The sequence below is a fragment of the Gaeumannomyces tritici genome (assembly GCF_000145635.1).
Source record: "Gaeumannomyces tritici R3-111a-1 unplaced genomic scaffold supercont2.2, whole genome shotgun sequence".
In the NCBI taxonomy this organism is placed as follows: Eukaryota; Fungi; Ascomycota; class Sordariomycetes; order Magnaporthales; family Magnaporthaceae; genus Gaeumannomyces; species Gaeumannomyces tritici.
The window spans coordinates 6,074,616-6,090,664 of record NW_008804546.1 but is presented as its reverse complement, the minus strand read 5'-3'; the positions used below and the strand labels follow the sequence as shown (position 1 = coordinate 6,090,664).

Genomic DNA, 16,049 nt, shown 5'->3' with positions numbered 1-16,049 from the left:
AGAGAGAGAGAGAGAGAGAGAGAGAGAAGGGGAATTAGGTGTGCACTTACTCGCAAAGAGGATATGGAAGGACGCCTCATGGCGCCGCGTAATATACATAGCGCAATGTGCTGCAACCACCCAAGAGGCGCACACACACACATGCATACATACACGCACATACATGCCAATGCAACACAAATGTCGTGTTTCCTGCTTTTTGGCCTCCAACATGTGCCGTGACACCACCCTCCCTGATTGTTTTGTTTGCCCCGGCGAACCCGAGGCCAAAAAACGACTCCGAGGAGATATTGAAACCGCCGAGGGGCCGAGGAGCCGAGGAGACACAACTCGCGCGCACACTTCGCATATATGTATACGACGTCTCATCCATTGTTGGAACTTCCTCAAGAACACATGTCATCTCTTTGGGGCGGGATGTCCCGGCACCAGCGTGGGGTGCTTTTTGTTTTGGTTTGACTTGTTTCGTGACCCTGATTCGACGAAAATGAATAAAGTTAAGACAACGAGAAACGTCCATCGGCACAGGTTCAAATTTGACAATCCGCAAAGGATGATACTCACACCACCTGGGGGTCGTGGGGAATAGAGATGCCATGGAGAGAGACAAAGGTAAGAGAAAGCAGGGCAGGTAGAAATAACAGGGCAGAAGGATGGTGCCAATGGATATACAAAAATTAGATTTTTAGATCCCCGGAGCAAATGTTGGTTGCAAGTGCAGAGAAACCCACAAAAACGCCGACCAAACCCGAAGCTCAAGCAGCTTGATGCTGGGTCTAATAACAACTCGAGACCATCCATAAACACAACTAACCTCCAAGAATGATGAAGCTCGTAAACCTAGTGAGACAGAAGATAACGCGTAAAGCCTTGTTCGGCATGGGCCTTGTTTGGCAGGGAGAAGTCCTTGAAACCAAGACGGTTTGCTGGTTCCACGTCTGGACGATTTCTCATCCTGTGGCGCTCGACTTTTTCTCCGGGAGGCCGAGTCGCTTTTTACATTCCTTGCAGTACCATTTCACTGCCAGGTGACAAGAGTTAGTTACCCAACACCAACATCTGAACCTAGCAAAGGGGAGCGAGCGACATAACCGATCAATGCGGGAAAAAATCCAGTCAAACTCACCATTGGTTTTGGGCGCTGCCTTGAGGCCAACGCAGTCGAGATGGAACCACTCGTAAGGACACGCCTCGTTGGCATCGCATCCAATCATCTCCCCGTAGCTCGGCTGCTGGCAATAGCAATATAGGGGGTCCTCGTCGTCGTCCTTGCCACCGCCAGCGGCGTCCTTCTTGAACGCCCCACCATTTGGCGCGGGGCCGTGCTGTGCCTGGGCGACTGCCGCAGCTGCCTGAGCCGCAGCCAGGGCAACCGAGGCCCCCTTTTTGTGGCTCCGCCTGACTGTCATCGGGACGCTCGTCGTCGTCGCCGTGGCGGCAGGGGTGGTCACACCCACAACATCCGCCGCCCTCGACGGCCGGAACGCGCGCGCGCTGTCCGGGAAGCTCCCCAGCGCAGGGGTCGACGGTTTGCTCGCGCGGCCACTCTTGGTGGTGACCGTTGTTGCCGCCGAGCTCGACGTTGTTGACCCGGCACCTCCGTGGGTAGAGGAGGGCGTGGTCTCCTTCTTCGCTAGCGTGGTCTCGGCCACCTCCTCTACCTTGGCCGCTACCGAGTTCTTTCGGCTTCTGACAGAAGGAGGGGGTATTATTGGTGGTGGTATGGCAGTGGTCGATTCCAGCACAACTGGCTCGGGCTTGGGAGGCTCAACCCTGGTCAGGGGCGTCGTCAACCCCCCGAGAACCGGGGCGTCCTTCAGCGTTCTGGTTTCCGTCGACGCCCGCGAGCCGTTGGTGTGTACGGGCGTCTCTGGTGTTGCCGAGAACGCCCCGTTGGGCCGGTTGTTGTTGCCTGCCACAGTTGGAGGCCGCGGTCGTCCGTTGTCGCCATGAGACTGGGCACTCTTCCCACGAGCCATGGTGGGCGCGCGCGTGGGGGGAATCGGAATCGGGATAGGCGAGTTGCGCACCACTTTGACAACGGCGTCAGGGAACGCGCCGACGACCGGCGAGGAGGCCATGGATGGAGAGTTTGCGGCACCGTTTCTGTTATAGGGTAATCGTCTTCTGGTCAGCTCTGGCAATATGGGAAAGAGGCTTGTGGCAGTAAAAGTCGCCCGCGTACCTTTTCTTGGGCTGGTTGCCCCCAGTCGGTAGTGCCTTGCGCTTCTTGGCCTGGCTTTCCGGGGCTGGAGTTCCGCGAGGGCTCGATGCCTTGGGTTTGGTGATGCTGCTTCCAAAAACGCTGCTCATCGCGCGCTCCATGGGAACACCGTTACTAGTGGCTGTGGTAGTATTGGCATTGCTAGGTTTCTCGACCTTCCGCCTCTTGGGCGCCGGGGTCCCATTGGTCGGCGTTGCATTGGCAATGCCTAGACCGATTGGCGTTGGAGACTCGCTCACGGTCATGTTTGCATTGGCCGCCGGTTTCCGACTCTTCGCGCCAGCCGCAGTCTTCTTATTCGCTCCCGTCTCCGCTTTATGCATTTTCGCGTCGTGATCATCCGCGTCCGATTCTTGAACCGGAGTAGCAATAAACGCTGGTTGCGGCGGCTGCTGTTGCTGCTGTTGTTGCTGCTGTTGCTGCTGTTGCTGTTGCTGTTGCTGCTGTTGTTGCTGTTGTGGCTGTTGTTGTGGCTGCTGTTGCTGCTGTTGCTGCTGTTGCTGCTGCGCGACTGTCCTGCTCTTGTCCTTTTTAGCAGCCACAGCTTGTTTGCGGGCATCGCTCCTAGCAGCAACCTCTTCGGCAATATGTTGCGCAGCCGCAGACAAGCTCGCCGCCCCTTCTCGCCTGGAGCGCTCAGCCTGGGCATTGGTCAGCCCTCGGCTGACCCTGTTCTCGGGGTATGCCCAGTGTGTGCTGCTCCCCCACTTGGCCTCGTCGCTAAACTCTTCTAGGAGGTGTGGCCAGATGGAGTCGATGCGGCGGAGTTGCTTATGTAGTGCCTCGTTGGCCGTAGAGATGACATGATTTTTCTCCTCGAGCGATACAAGCATCTCCGAGACCTTATTTGCGGCTTCGCGGTAAGCCCGACGACGAGCCAGGACGTTGGGGTCGTGCGCCGCGGCGTGGGAAGAGCCCTCGACAGAGGGTGCGGCGAGGGCAAGGGCGATCGGGTTGCCGGGCGGTGCGACGGCACCATTGGTACTGTTCTGGGCGCTCATGGGGACCGACTCCGGGGCGGCGCTGCCGCTGGCGGCGGGGGCATCAGGTCGCGACGGGTCGGAGACGGGGATGTTGAGAGCATTGTCGACGAGCTTGAACAGCGTGTGTTGAGGTGCGTGGACCTTAGCATCGACCTCTCTCAGCAGTGTGAAATGGCGGACTAGCTCCTTGGGTAGGGCGGTGATGGCGTCGGCAAAGTGGACGATGCCGGGGAAGATGTCGATGGGCTGCTCGCGACTGAGGGCGGCGTTGGCGGCATTCTCCCGGTGGGCGAGCGTGCGGCCAGCGGCACCCGCCCGCGATCCGTGGACACGCGTCTGGCGGACGGGCTGGGAGCGGCGGCTCGAGGACGACTCGGCCGCGGTCGCGGCGGCGGGCGCGGCAGGTTTGGCCGTCTTCATGACAGGCCCTGGAAGCGTGAAAGGATGCAATGGAGAGGACTTGCGCTTCGAGCCTGGCTGGAGCTGAGGACGAGTCGGTTGGGACGAGGGCGTTGTGGCCGCTGCGGGCGGGGTCTGCCGCGCAGAAGTGGTCGACGGACAAACGCTGTCGAAAAGATGCTGGGGGGCGCTTCTGCAGGCGATCACCTAGGCCATCTCGGACTGGGTTCAGGCAAGGACGGGGAGGGGAGGTAGGCACTCATACAAGCTAGAGGGCGTCAAGGGGGTGCAGATCGGAAAATTGGAGCGGAGGGCAGAGCCAGACAGGCGCCTTTCTTGCAGCAAGACCACCACCCAAAAACCCCCAAGCTCCCACGGCCGGCTGGAGTTTGCGCCGCGTCCCTGTGAAATTGTGTCCTGAGGCCGAAGCTAGCATGGGTCAGCGGGTCCGCTAGCGAGGGTTAGGGTTGCGCTCCGTGTGCGATAAGATAAGACGCTGCCCGTCCGCCCGGCCGTCGCGTCATGCCGCCATCTCGTCCCACCCCTGCACGTCATGCAGAGAAACAGAACACTGGAGGAGTCGAGCACAAGAGACGCGGGTAGGTGGCACATCCACCGCTTCGAGTCTTTACCTACAACTTGCGCCAACGCAAAAAGGGCACGGGCGGGATACAGAGATATGATACGATACCAAGATTTACATCAGCAAACAAAATTAATGGGCAAATTAGGGCTCTACTATAAAACTGCAACGACAAATGGACTGGCCTATCTATAACATACCAGGCTCGCTTGCTTTCCGCTTCGGAAAACATAGTATGCGCCGGATGAACTGGCCTGTCTTGTCCAGTCCGACCTTGGTATCACTATTGTTCTCTATGTCGACCTAATACTCCGTTTTCAGACACCGAGTCCAGACACTGGGTATAAAAGCTACATGACATCCCGAAAACCTAACCCATATCTCCCGGGCTCAAACTTCACCATCCAGATAAGCGCCTAGCTTTCTGGACGCAAATATCCTCACCGCTGCTTCAGATGCTGCCCCTTAGGCTTCTCGTCGCGCTCCCGCTGCTTCTGCCTCCACTGCCATTCAACCAGGACGGGCAGGAAGTTCCACAGGTCAAAGTCGGGCCAGAGACACTTCAGAAAGAAGATCTGGGTGTCCTCGTGACACTGCCACAGCATAAAGTCGCTCAGTCGCTCCACCCCGCTAGTGCGGACGAACAGGTCCAGCGGCGGACAGTCGGCCGTATACATGTGTTCCGTGAGGGTCTCGGCCGTGATGCTCTCCGGGTTACGGTAGGGCATAAAGCTCGGTCCTCCGACATGTTGCTGTTGATGCTCGCCCGAAGGGTGGGCTGTGGGCGGAGGCGAGTCCTGGTTTAGCGTGGTCGTGGACGACACCGAATCGTCCATGTCCTCTGCCGTCCCGGGCGCCTCCTGGATGGAGCCCAGAGCCGACGATCCCATATCGTCGCCCTTGTCGGCATGCTTGGAAAGTATCTTCTGCCTAATGCGTGTCTGCGAGAACTGCGTTGCCGATGAGCGCGGAGGGCTCGTGTAGTCGACCACGGTGGAGCGGATCGCGTGGGTGATCTCTTCCCTCGACGTGTAGGGGAAGCAGATGTTTAGGACGTGACTGCAAGGTCGTGCGTTCGCATGTTAGCAAGAAACACCAAAGTCAACCATGATAACTCGGGATGCTGTTTATATAGTGATGAAAGGAACCCGACCCTTTGTTGCTCTTGGTCAAGTTGACAGCTTTATCAACAAAGGCAAGCACATCGTCGGGAATCAAGTCCCGCTGGCCCGAGATAATAACCCGAGCGCCGTAGCGATCCAGGACCTCCCCATGCTGCAGAAGCTGTTCGAGCTTGACCTTTGCCATGGCCATGAGGCCGTCGACCTCGTACTTAGGACGGTTGAAGTTCTCGATGCTGAATGCGTAGACCGTGACGACCTTAACGCCACAGTTGTAGCATATCTCGAGAACGCGCGCCAAGGCTTCAAACCCCATGTGGTGGCCGGCGACCGTCTCGATCTTGTGGCTGCGGGCATATCGCCTGTTGCCGTCCATCTCGAAAGCGATATGTTGGGGGATGGGGCCCTGGCGCATGGCCCCAATGACAAGCTGGCGGATGTTTTTGATAGCCCATTCTGCGGGAGGCGAGCTCAGGAGCCAACTAGTGGCGTGCGAGAGATAAAGATCAGACATCGTGGACGAGCGGGCAGTGTCTTTTGTGGAGAGCCCCAGTCAATGGGACGGTATGGTTATGTTGCGGCTCGGGTATCAGGGTGTATCGGCGGAGGCGTCGAACGTGATGAATGAAGAACTGAACAATCAGACTGTTATGCGCGCAACAACATGGCACTAACAAATGGAATTTTCACAGCAGAAAAGAACAGTGTTGAACGAAAGACTGTAATAAATGTTGGCAAGATGTCGTTCCAAGCCTGGCCTCGTTCGACTGTCGTCAGCTTCCAGCCGCCGTTATGGATTTTGCTTTCAGGTGTGCCGTCACAGGCGAAACCTGCTTGAGAGCTTGTAATTGATGGCTTGGAAAGGACCACGTCAGATGTGGCTCGTGGGTGGGTCTGTACGCTAGCTCGACCGTCCAAGGTTGGCCCGCGACCAATTGGCCAGTGACGGGCGACGCGGAGAATTGACAGATTGCAGAAGCGGAAAGGCCGCCAACACTTCAAAGCTACATCAACTCAGCCGACGAGCGCGCAGCTCCTGATACCCACTGCTGCGATAGGCAGGTACCGACTTGACCGATTCGATCACAGGGATTTTGCCCCCGCGACTGCCACAGCAATTCTTCCGTCAAGTAGTATTGCGGGCCGGCCCTGGGCGTTCTGTCGTGGGCGGCGATCCTTGGTGAGGGGCAGCTGGAAGAGCTGCCGAGGAGCAGCGGATACTTCCGACGGAAATCGCATCATTGATCACATCGGCCAGCCGACGTCGTTCACTCGAGGTCGCATTCAAAGGAATAGCGAGCTTAACCATGCAACAATAGCCATCCCGCCTCGGACAAAGCCAGCGCTGCAACAATAGCCATCCCGCCTCGGACAAAGCCAGCGCATCCAGTCTACTTCTCCCAGCCGCAATCACCAGCCCAGCCCGGCCAAGTCAGGCCCGGATCGACCATGTCTTTCACAAACACCCCCGTTACCCGTTCCCTGGTGCTGGGACTGGTGATGAGCTCTATCGCTGCGACAATCTTCGACGTGAAGCACTACTTTTATCTGCTCATCGACCCGCACATCCTGAGATACCACCAGCCGTGGCGGATATTCCTGTTCCAGCTGTGCTACACCAACTCCTCCGAGGTGCTCTTTGCATGCATGACGCTATATAACATGCGCGTGATCGAGCGCTTCTGGGGTTCGAGGAAATACGCGGTAAGCATGGGTGCCTACCTAGGCTATCTATTCGTGCACTTTTGTATGGCGCCTTGGCTAACGAACTCCCTGTTTAGTCGTTCCTCCTTATCACGGGGCTGCTTACAACGGTCATCACGCCCATGCTCACTGTGCTGCTCCGAGCGGCGACATTCGGGGGTTTCAACTACCTCCCCGCCGGCCCGACGCCGCTCATCTTCGCCGTGCTGGCGCAGTACCACGCCACGGTGCCGCACCTCTACAAGTACCGCCTGGCTGTGTCGGACCCCCCTTCGGCGACCGAGGCAGACGGGTCCGACGACTTTGTGGGGCTCACTTTCTCTAACAAGTCGTACAAGTACGTCCTCGCGGTGCAGCTGGCGCTGTCGCAATGGCCAGGATCCCTGCTCGGCGCCGTCGTCGGCTGGATCGTTGGCTACTCGTGGCGTAACGACCTGATTCCGGGGCGGCTGACGCGCTGGCGGGTCCCCGGCTGGCTCGTGGGGGCGCGGGCGCCGCCGAGGAGACAGACCGAGTTCGACGGGCTGAGGAGGAGGTTGGAAGATGAGGGCGTCTCCACCGCAACGGCCTCGGGCGTGGGGCTCCAGGAGGCCGAGGCCGGGCGAAGGAGGACCGTGGGCCAGCAGATAATAGAGCAGCTCAGGGGCTCTCTATGAGCCGCACTGTGAGTGGATGCTCGGGTATTTTTTTCGGTATATGATTTGCAGACATGGTACTTTCAATAGCACGGTGTCAACGAGTCTGCCGGTCCGTTCAGTCCGTGGTTCACTGGTTGTCTATCGAGGTGGTGCGAGCAGCTCCATCAAGTGTCAAAGTTAAAAGAGACGCTATTTGTGGAAACCCCACGTCTAGGAAGTGCCTAGGAAATAGCAAATGCTTGCGTCCTTCGCCTCGGATCATGTGGCCGGAGCATCCCTCAGATCCTCGGCCAGAACAGCCCGGTACAGTAAGCCGAGGATCGGACGAGTCCGCGGGTAAGACCACGCGGCGATCACCCCGGCACTGACGCGACCATTCTTAAGGCGTCGATTTGAAGGATGCGGGCGGGCGACTGGAGATTCGTTGCGCGCTCCTCTCTACTTTACGACGCGCGATCCCATCGACCGGGATGGTACCCAGATGGTGGGTGTTGGCCTACAAGCCACAGGGGTCTTGGGTCTTGGACGTGGTAGCGGATGCGGGAGGGCAGGCATCTGTCCGCGCAGTCGGGGCGCATTGGCACCCAGCCAGCCACAAGCAATCGCGAGGAAGAGGCTGGCCAACCACAGCAGAGCCAGCCCCCCCCCCTTGTCAGGGGCTGACAGCCCGGATGATGCTTGCTCCTTCAGGTGTTGGTGAGTCGTGACTGCAAACTCTACCGAGAACGTGCAAGAGTCAGCAAATTGTTGCGGCCGCCTCACCAATCCGGACGACACCATTCTTAATTCTAGCATATCTCAAGAACCGCTAACTCTAGCTTCTGCCCAGCTAGACCTTATCGCCTTCCGCCCAATTTCTATCGCACCTGAATCTTAGACCCAGTCCGCTGGCTTTGATCAGCCCCCTTGGCCCCACCGCGCATGACAGCAGCACAGTGAGGCGCCACGAACGTCCTGCGATTTCCGCCCGACCCGACGCAAGCGGCCGCGACAAAGCGGCTCCCACGAACTGCGCTGCGCTTTCCCCCAAGCGCCGCCCCTCGACCACACTTGCCGGGCCCAGGCGTCGACGACAACAGCCCACCGGGGCGCAACACTTTTGGCTGGCCCTCCACCCACAACAGCGAACCTATACCGATACTCACGATGAGGCGCCATAGCCGATAACCGCAAATTATACGGCTTTTGCTCTGCCTTTTCTTGGATTTTGGACACCACTCTTCTTTTTTGGATAATGTTCCAGGGCAGGCAGCGATATCTCTGATTAGGATAAATCGAATCGCAGCATGAATGGCTCCGGGCCTATGGGGCAGCCGAGTTACGGCTACGATGCCCCCGCGCGCATGCCCCTGGCGTCCGAGGGCATACTTCCGAGCGGCAAGGCACTGATGAACGAGTACAGGACAGACCTGTCAATGACGGGCTTCGGATCGCAGCAGCCTCGCTTTAATCCGGTATGTCATAGGCTTTTGCGTGGCCGGGACTTGGTCCTGGGCTGGGCGATACGGGTTGCACAACGGACCAGGCGACTAACAATGCCACGTTGGTATCACAGTTGAACTCGGAACGGACGCAGAGCTCAGCGCTTGTCGACCTCAACGACCCCATCCAAGTACATCTCCTAACCGAGACGGCTCTCTCCGACTGCAAGGAGTATGAGATTCTGTCGCAGGAGGAGGTGGACGGGCTAAAGAAGCAGGTAGCCTCCCTGACGCAGCGAATCGAGCAGGCCCGCTCCAACCTAGCCGTTCAGTCCAAGTACCTGGACGCTGCCACCAACATGACGAAGCTCTACTCGACCAAGAAGAAGAACCTGCGCGGCAATGGCAGGAACAGCCTCGAGAGCTCCGCCCGCGAAGCCGAGACGGAGCGACAGGCCTGCGAGCGCCGCTGTGAGGATCTGGCTTGCGAACTCTTCCAGCTTGAGCGCCGTCTTATGGAGCCGCGCCGACGTCTATTCGAGCACACGGCCGGCATCTTACAACTTACCCATCGCTCCGCCAAGACCCCAGACCTGGGTCGCAACAACAGCGTGATGCAAAATGGCATCCCAGGCAGCCCCGAGAGCCTGTACACATACAATAATCTCCGCTACAGCGTCTCGGACGCACTGCCCTTCGAGGAGGACGCATTCTTTGACGACCGCAGCCTCTATCTCACTCTTGAGCAGCTAGACGAGAAGTCGGGCCGGCCAACAACCCGAAGCCTTAACTCCGCCCAGGCCATCAACACCAGTGCTGCAGCGGCAGGTGCCAATGCCATAGAGATCCCTATCAAGTCTCCAATTCGAGAGCAAACTAATCAGCTGCGTGAGGAGGCCGAGCGCCTGCGCAACGAGACTGAACAGCTGCGGCAGGAGCGTGATAGGGCCCAGGCCATGGCCGATTCTGTCCAGCTAGAAATGGACTCACTGCGGCGAGAGAGCGGAGAGAAGTTGAGAGCGGTTACGGACACGGAGCGCAGGCTAGAGGCTCTCAACATGCAGCTAAGAGAGGTCATTGTCTCGTTTGACCCGACCCGCAACGGCGGGTACCAGCAACCACCATCAGGCCAGCTGGAACCGGGCGAAATGATCGGCAGCCACGTCGAATATCTGACAGCAGGCCTGGCGACGGTTCAGCAGGAGCAGTATGCACAGGCGACACAGGCCTCGGACGGCTCGAAGGACGCGGAGATGGCGGCTTCACGCGCCCAGGCCGTGGTGACCCAGTCCGAAGAGAGGCTGGCGACGGTGAATCAACAGCTCGGTTCAGTCCTGCAAATGGCAAATCCGAACCAGCAGCCTCCCCCGCAGACCACCGGCATGGACCTTGAAGGGCAGATCGCATGGCTACAGGGCTCGATCGGGGTGGTTCAGTACGCGCTCTCGCAAGCCGTGAGCGCTTCGTCGGCCTCGTCGGCGGACAAACAGCAGGTTGAGCAGATTGAGTCGGCCCTCCGGAACATGTGGGATATGATCCAGAACGGATACGCCGACCTACAGCGACGCAACGAGGAGCGGAGGCAGGCCCGCAGAGAGGCCGGTGTGGAGGCAGATGACGAAGACGAGGATGATGTACCATTCGACCCATCGGAGCAGTACTCGCTGCAGGCATTCTCGGCTAAGGTCCAGTGGCTGTATGCGCAGGCGACCAACCTCCGCGAGCAAAAGTCGGTTCTCAAGCGACAGATCAAGCAGCAGCGCGAGCTCAACAACAAGTCGGACGCACAAAAGGACGCAGAATTGGAGGGCAGGACCGCAGAACTGCAGCAAGCACGCGCACAGCTGGTCGGCAGTGAGAGGCAGGCTCAGGAGGCCCAGGAGAAGCTCGCCAGGGCACTGGCGGATCTCGACGACCTCAAGAAGAACGAGGTGACGGCCATGGCCAACGTGGGCGCGTCAGCCAGGGAGGCGGAAGAAAAGGTCAAAGACCGCGATGCCAAAATGGCCAAGATGCAAGACGAGCTCAGGGCACGCGAGGCCGAGGTGGCGGACACCCAGGCACGACTCAAGGAGGCGGAAGCGCAAGCAGATGCCGCCGAGGCCCGCGCCAGAGACATCGAGGCGCAGGCGGAATCGGCCGCGGTCGCTGCTGGGACCGCGGCGGCCGCGGCTGCTGCACAAATCACGCAGTTGCAGGAGCAGGGTGGAAAAGCGACAGCCGTGGAAGAGCAGCTCCAGCAGCGCGACCTGCAGATTAAGTCGATGCAGGCCAAGAGCCGGGAGCTTGAGGACCGGCTCGCGCAGGCCGAGGTCGAGGTGGGGACCGTGGCGGCTCAGCTCGCCGACGCAGAGGCGTCCAAGGCGGCCGCCGAAGAAGCCAAGACGGCGGCCGAGACGCGTGCGGCCGAGCTTGAGAAGGAGGCCAAGGCCAAGGAGGAGGAGCTGGAGCAGAGCAACATGCAGATCGTCGAGCTTAAGATGGAGGCGACCATCGCCAAGGCAGAGCTCGAGGGGGCGTATGGATCCCGCTCGGAGCGGGCCAAGGAGGTAGCCAAACTCAGCAACAAGGGCGAGTCGGCAGAGCTGCGGACGCAGGTCGACAAGCTCAAGGAGGAGCTGGCCGGTACGCTGTCCGAGTTCGAAACGCTCACCAAGGACACCATCAATGCCGAGCGCGAGCGGATGGACATGGAGGGCAAGCTCGACGACGCCCTCGCGGCCAAGGACGCGCTCGAGGCTGAGGCAGCCAGGCTCCGCGACAAGCTCGACTCGGAGGTGGGCAGGCTGCAAGAGCAGCTCGACGCCGAGAAGCTCAAGGCGGCGCCCGCGGCGGGGGCCAGGGTCGGCGCCGGCGCGTCGATGCTCAGCGAGCAGTTCAGGGCGACCATGAAGGAGGAGAGGAAGAAGTTCCAGGAGGAGATAAGAGTAAGTTCGAAGAGGCGTCGATTTCCAAATCAGGTTTCTTGTTAGATGCTAACATTGCTTTCCGTAACAGAACGAACAAGCCCAGCGCAGAAAGCTGGAGGACGAGCTGCGGACACTGAGGCGCGCAGCGGGACCAGGCAGGAGCCCTCTCAGCCCGCGATAGTCTCGGGGCGCGAGAGGCTCCACTGCCATACCCCATAATCACCAGCTGAGGGCGACGCCCCTGTCGCCAAAGAAGCCGCTGCGTCAACAAGTTGACAGGCTTTGCGTACCACCTCCAAGGAAGATTCGCCTACGTCAGTCATGGGTCAAGCCATAGACCCACACGTACAAGTGCATACCCGCATATTATTTATTACCTCCCGAAGCCGCATCCCGTGTAAATGTTGGCTACTCGTGGAATATCACATACGATCTATGTTGTATAGTATTCACAAAGAGGATCATCAGGGGATGAAGGAGTCAGCCCGCCTGCACTGTACATATGCCTATTTCTGCAGGAGGGTTTCCCCGGTCTTTTGAGAGACGATGGGATGATCAAATCTAATGACCATGAGCTTTGCTACTATTATTTCTATTCTGATGCTCATAGTTTCCGGATGGTTATAGCCGACCACTTTGCAGGTTTTCTCTCGGTTTGGGATATATCGCCAAGGGTACTTTTCTGTTTTGGGTTTTTTGTCCACTGACCTACATCAATTTTCCTAGCTAGTCGTTCCAGACCGACGAGCTGGCTTTGGTCACGGAAGACGGAAGCAGAGGGAACCGAGGCCGAGGTCAAAACGATCACGGGGAGTGATGACATGCATATCACGCGGACATATGGCGGCCGTTTGGTCGCGCAGTCAACCGGGATTTTGGGCTGGCTCGGTGGGCGGAAGGGAGTTAGTCGGTTTGGATGGCGATAGATCTGAGTTTCTAGGCCTTTTTAGTTGTTGATGTCAGACAAGAAAAGAATGAAATGGATTGCTTATCTTTTTCTCTTCTTTCCCTTTCGTCGACTGGTCGGTCACGCGAGCACCTCCCCTTGGCTTTCCCGATGTTGACATGGTGTGTTCGATAAAAGGGGTCTGGTGTTTCCATGCATGCGGCTTATTCCATCCACCTTTCGCGCCACGCCGATTCCGCCAGCCCTGGTAACAAACTCCCGAATACTGTGCGGGTTCGTGTAGCGTTGCGTTGTGCCACCTACATGTACCCATCCGTCAGCCTCGCCCTCTGCCTGGCACGCCCACCACAAAAAAAAAGACAGTAGTCCTACAGCCTGTCCCGAAGACTTGAATCGATTTTTTAGTGCCGTAAGCTTTTCTATTCTTATCTTACTTCACATTGTTGTTCCTATTATTATTCTTGTTTTTATTATCATTTTTTTTTTGTGGTGGGCGTGGCTGTTTGTCATGATCCTCTTGAGCCAGCGATGCACTAGTTACCTAGTTCGCCTAGGCCATGGCAGGGCGTTTTCTCCATCCATCTGCTATTTGACATGAAAAACAATGCAACGCGTCTCCCATAGGCAGGAGGCATGATTTGAAGCGGGCCCATCCAACCCGCCCGGCACTTACAGGCAGACCAGCCGGATCCTGCTCCCCAAGGGCGGCGCGCAGGCCTCACTCACCCCGCGCAGGCCAAGGCCGGATCTGGCGCGTCGCCCAAGCGCGCCGTCGGCGTCGACATATTCGTGTAGAGTAACTTGGGATGCCCTTGGTGTGGCGTCCGTACTTGGAAGCCAACGAAGGGCACGATGTCCCACATTACCACGTAGGTTGCCGCCATAGCACCTGCCGCCAAACAATAACGTGTGCAACTAGCCTTGACGGGCTTTGTATAAAAAGCTTTAAGCCTATTGTCGAGGTCTGCACCTCCCCTTGGAGGGTGGTTGTCGCGGACGACCCTGACATGGTCATGCTTTCACTCCAAGGGTGGAAGATGGCGCTTGGCCTCACCTCGTGCAAGCTGGCCAAGGACAAGTCTCGTATTAACGACCAATCCACCTGTTTGGCCCATGACACGATCGTAGCAGCACTCTCAAGTCTCGTGCGGGTCCGACCAGCGAGATGGCCATGTAGTCGGCCTTTGCAGGCCATGCCAACCGCAAGCAGAAATAGTAACACAAGCCCCTTTTCGTTATCTTGTCATGGATAAAAAAGCAAACCGTCGCCGAAAGTATCTCGGCGGAGATAGCAAAACAGGAAAAGGTTGAGGAGGCTCCCCTCGTAAATTTTGGAATCTACCTCGCGCCAAAACCGTCCATAAATCCACCCAACCCCGGGTCGGTGAGGCTGACGGCTGCGGCTGACGGGGCTTCCCATATCGGCCATGCCGTTTTGTCGCCTCTCGAGATCCGGACGTATTTTTTCTTCCTTTCGTTTCCTTCCTCTCGTTTTCGTCCTCTCGCTTTCCTTTCCTCGTTTTCTTTTCCTCGTTTTCTTTTTGCCGGTGTAGTTTTTCCACTTACCCTGTTTCCTACGGTCCCTTCGAAAATGCGGGCATTAAATCTTCTGTGCCTGCCTTGCAGAATCTCTTCGTTCCGGGAGCCCGGGCGGGAAATGTTCCGATCCCACATGCTGAAGTGCATTGTATAAGTAGTGATATATTATCTGGTATTGGCAACCTTATAAAAACGGCCGCGTCATCCCCTCCTCCTCCCCTCCCTTTATGAGGCTGGCCTGGAGCGGGACTGAACCCCGAAACGTGGCTCGGGGGTCGGCGACTTGAAAGTCGAAGTGCCACCTCCTCAACCCGGAGTATAGGGGGAGGCCACGGATCGTTTGTGGCTCGAACCCTTTTCGGCGATGATACATAGCTGCAGGCACGGGACCATTTTCTCGCTCGAATTCGGTGCTAATATTCCCAAACGCTCAAGGCCCCCGCAAGCCGCTGCTCCAATTTTCGGTTATCCTCCTCCTGTGATATCCAATGTCGACATACCTTGCTCTTAGCGGAAAGCCAAACACCCCGCGTGTACCATATCCTTTTAAGCTTGCGCTCTCTTTGCTATCCCACTGGCCGTGAAATGTAACCGAGCCAAGACAAGCAAGTGTAGATAGTAAAGATAGACAGGCGAGTGCTTGTGTTTTTACTCTCCAGTCAGACTCCCGGACGGCCGTCTGATGTTGGCCTTGGGTTGCTTGTATCTGTCACTGTCTTTGCAGGGGCTCCTTCGTTGATTGGAAGTAGTTGATTTCACATCTTCTTCGGGCTTGATATCTTCCTAAGATGGAGTGCTGCTGGATATGGCTTGAAGACCCAAGGCGCGGCTAACATTTGTGGCGAACTGGTATGACATGGACGTGAATGTTACACCCACTACATAGCAATACCAATGGCTCGTTTAAGTCGGGCCGGTTCTTTTTATCTGGTCATGTTTTCCGTATCGGGAACATCAGCCGGAAGCGACCGTTTTTCTCAGCCCCTCGAATCACAATATAAAGCCGAAAAAAACGCCCCCATTTCCCGATGCAACCACTCCGCCCGCCCTGTCCCGCCCCGTCGGGATGCAGTCCCTCCCAGTCCCGTGAGGCAGAGCTGACTAACCAAGGAGGCGCGCCAACAGCAAAAGCTGAGCTGACCTAACTGAACTGATGTGAGCTGAACAGCCGTGGGCCATGTGCACGAGCACAAGCGAATCGCCCCCTGGTTATGCACACTGTGCGCGCCTCGCACATCTGATCTCTCTCTCTCTCTCTCTCTCTCTCACACACACACACACACACGCCCCTCCCTTTCTTACTGCGCCCACTCCATTGCATTTCCACTGCATCCACACCACCACTTTGATGTAATTGGCCATTTGGCGCCAACGACGACGGAGCGGCGCTCTTGGGGTTGTTTGTTTGTTGTTCTTCTGTTTTGGAGGTCGAGAATTCTCCCAACTCTTCACTCTAGTCAGCTTCATTTTTTCTCCCCTCTTTCTTTTTTCTTGTCAATCGCCGTTCGTCGGGCTTCTCTCTGAAGTATGACTAATTCTACCAAGGCCCGTTGTGCAGCCTGCATCACATGGCCGGTGAGCTGTAACCTGTGTGAGTGGGTGTTTTTTTTGTTGTTTTTGG

At 57.5% G+C, this 16,049-nt stretch overlaps 6 protein-coding genes across 6 annotated transcripts; 2 read left to right on the top strand and 4 right to left on the bottom strand.

Annotated features, from left to right (window-relative positions):
* Positions 1-249: 249 nt before the first annotated feature.
* On the bottom strand, positions 250-820 carry GGTG_04608 (hypothetical protein). The gene has a single exon (XM_009222404.1). It carries the CDS (start codon positions 799-801, stop codon positions 400-402), a length of 402 nt encoding a protein of 133 aa, XP_009220668.1. The 5' UTR covers positions 802-820; the 3' UTR covers positions 250-399.
* A 130-nt stretch (positions 821-950) lies between these two features.
* GGTG_04607 (hypothetical protein) lies at positions 951-3,949 on the bottom strand (the record flags this gene model as incomplete). The annotated part of the gene is made up of 3 exons (XM_009222403.1): positions 2,186-3,949; positions 1,127-2,106; positions 951-1,021 (listed from the first exon to the last, which is right to left on the bottom strand). The coding sequence occupies exons 1-3, from the start codon at positions 3,625-3,627 to the stop codon at positions 951-953; spliced, it is 2,493 nt and encodes an 830-aa protein (XP_009220667.1). The 5' UTR covers positions 3,628-3,949.
* Positions 3,950-4,308: 359 nt separating this feature from the next.
* On the bottom strand, positions 4,309-6,154 carry GGTG_04606 (dehydrodolichyl diphosphate synthase). The gene is made up of 2 exons (XM_009222402.1): positions 5,343-6,154; positions 4,309-5,248 (listed from the first exon to the last, which is right to left on the bottom strand). The coding sequence occupies exons 1-2, from the start codon at positions 5,822-5,824 to the stop codon at positions 4,630-4,632; spliced, it is 1,101 nt and encodes a 366-aa protein (XP_009220666.1). The 5' UTR covers positions 5,825-6,154; the 3' UTR covers positions 4,309-4,629.
* A 98-nt stretch (positions 6,155-6,252) lies between these two features.
* Positions 6,253-8,059, top strand: GGTG_04605 (hypothetical protein). Its single transcript, XM_009222401.1, has 2 exons — positions 6,253-7,014; positions 7,092-8,059. The coding sequence occupies exons 1-2, from the start codon at positions 6,760-6,762 to the stop codon at positions 7,668-7,670; spliced, it is 834 nt and encodes a 277-aa protein (XP_009220665.1). The 5' UTR covers positions 6,253-6,759; the 3' UTR covers positions 7,671-8,059.
* On the top strand, positions 8,044-12,553 carry GGTG_04604 (hypothetical protein). Its single transcript, XM_009222400.1, has 3 exons — positions 8,044-9,106; positions 9,208-12,000; positions 12,071-12,553. The coding sequence occupies exons 1-3, from the start codon at positions 8,939-8,941 to the stop codon at positions 12,161-12,163; spliced, it is 3,054 nt and encodes a 1,017-aa protein (XP_009220664.1). The 5' UTR covers positions 8,044-8,938; the 3' UTR covers positions 12,164-12,553.
* Positions 12,554-13,319: 766 nt separating this feature from the next.
* Positions 13,320-15,607, bottom strand: GGTG_04603 (hypothetical protein; the record flags this gene model as incomplete). Its single annotated transcript, XM_009222399.1, has 7 exons — positions 13,320-13,338; positions 13,616-13,832; positions 13,944-13,991; positions 14,153-14,399; positions 14,456-14,564; positions 14,929-15,118; positions 15,535-15,607. The coding sequence occupies 7 exons, from the start codon at positions 15,605-15,607 to the stop codon at positions 13,320-13,322; spliced, it is 903 nt and encodes a 300-aa protein (XP_009220663.1).
* Between the last annotated feature and the right edge of the window lie 442 nt (positions 15,608-16,049).

What these genes read in the sequence shown, in the direction of transcription:
- GGTG_04608 (XM_009222404.1), bottom strand. Translation starts at nt 801, where the DNA reads ATGGATGGTCTCGAGTTGTTATTAGACCCAGCATCAAGCTGCTTGAGC.
- GGTG_04606 (XM_009222402.1), bottom strand. Translation starts at nt 5,824, where the DNA reads ATGTCTGATCTTTATCTCTCGCACGCCACTAGTTGGCTCCTGAGCTCG. An exon ending in TTGACCAAGAGCAACAAAGG is followed by an intron (nt 5,249 to 5,342) that starts GTCGGGTTCCTT and finishes ACGACCTTGCAG; the next exon opens with TCACGTCCTAAACATCTGCT.
- GGTG_04605 (XM_009222401.1), top strand. Translation starts at nt 6,760, where the DNA reads ATGTCTTTCACAAACACCCCCGTTACCCGTTCCCTGGTGCTGGGACTG. An exon ending in GGGGTTCGAGGAAATACGCG is followed by an intron (nt 7,015 to 7,091) that starts GTAAGCATGGGT and finishes CTCCCTGTTTAG; the next exon opens with TCGTTCCTCCTTATCACGGG.
- GGTG_04604 (XM_009222400.1), top strand. Translation starts at nt 8,939, where the DNA reads ATGAATGGCTCCGGGCCTATGGGGCAGCCGAGTTACGGCTACGATGCC. An exon ending in AGCAGCCTCGCTTTAATCCG is followed by an intron (nt 9,107 to 9,207) that starts GTATGTCATAGG and finishes TTGGTATCACAG; the next exon opens with TTGAACTCGGAACGGACGCA. An exon ending in AGTTCCAGGAGGAGATAAGA is followed by an intron (nt 12,001 to 12,070) that starts GTAAGTTCGAAG and finishes TTTCCGTAACAG; the next exon opens with AACGAACAAGCCCAGCGCAG.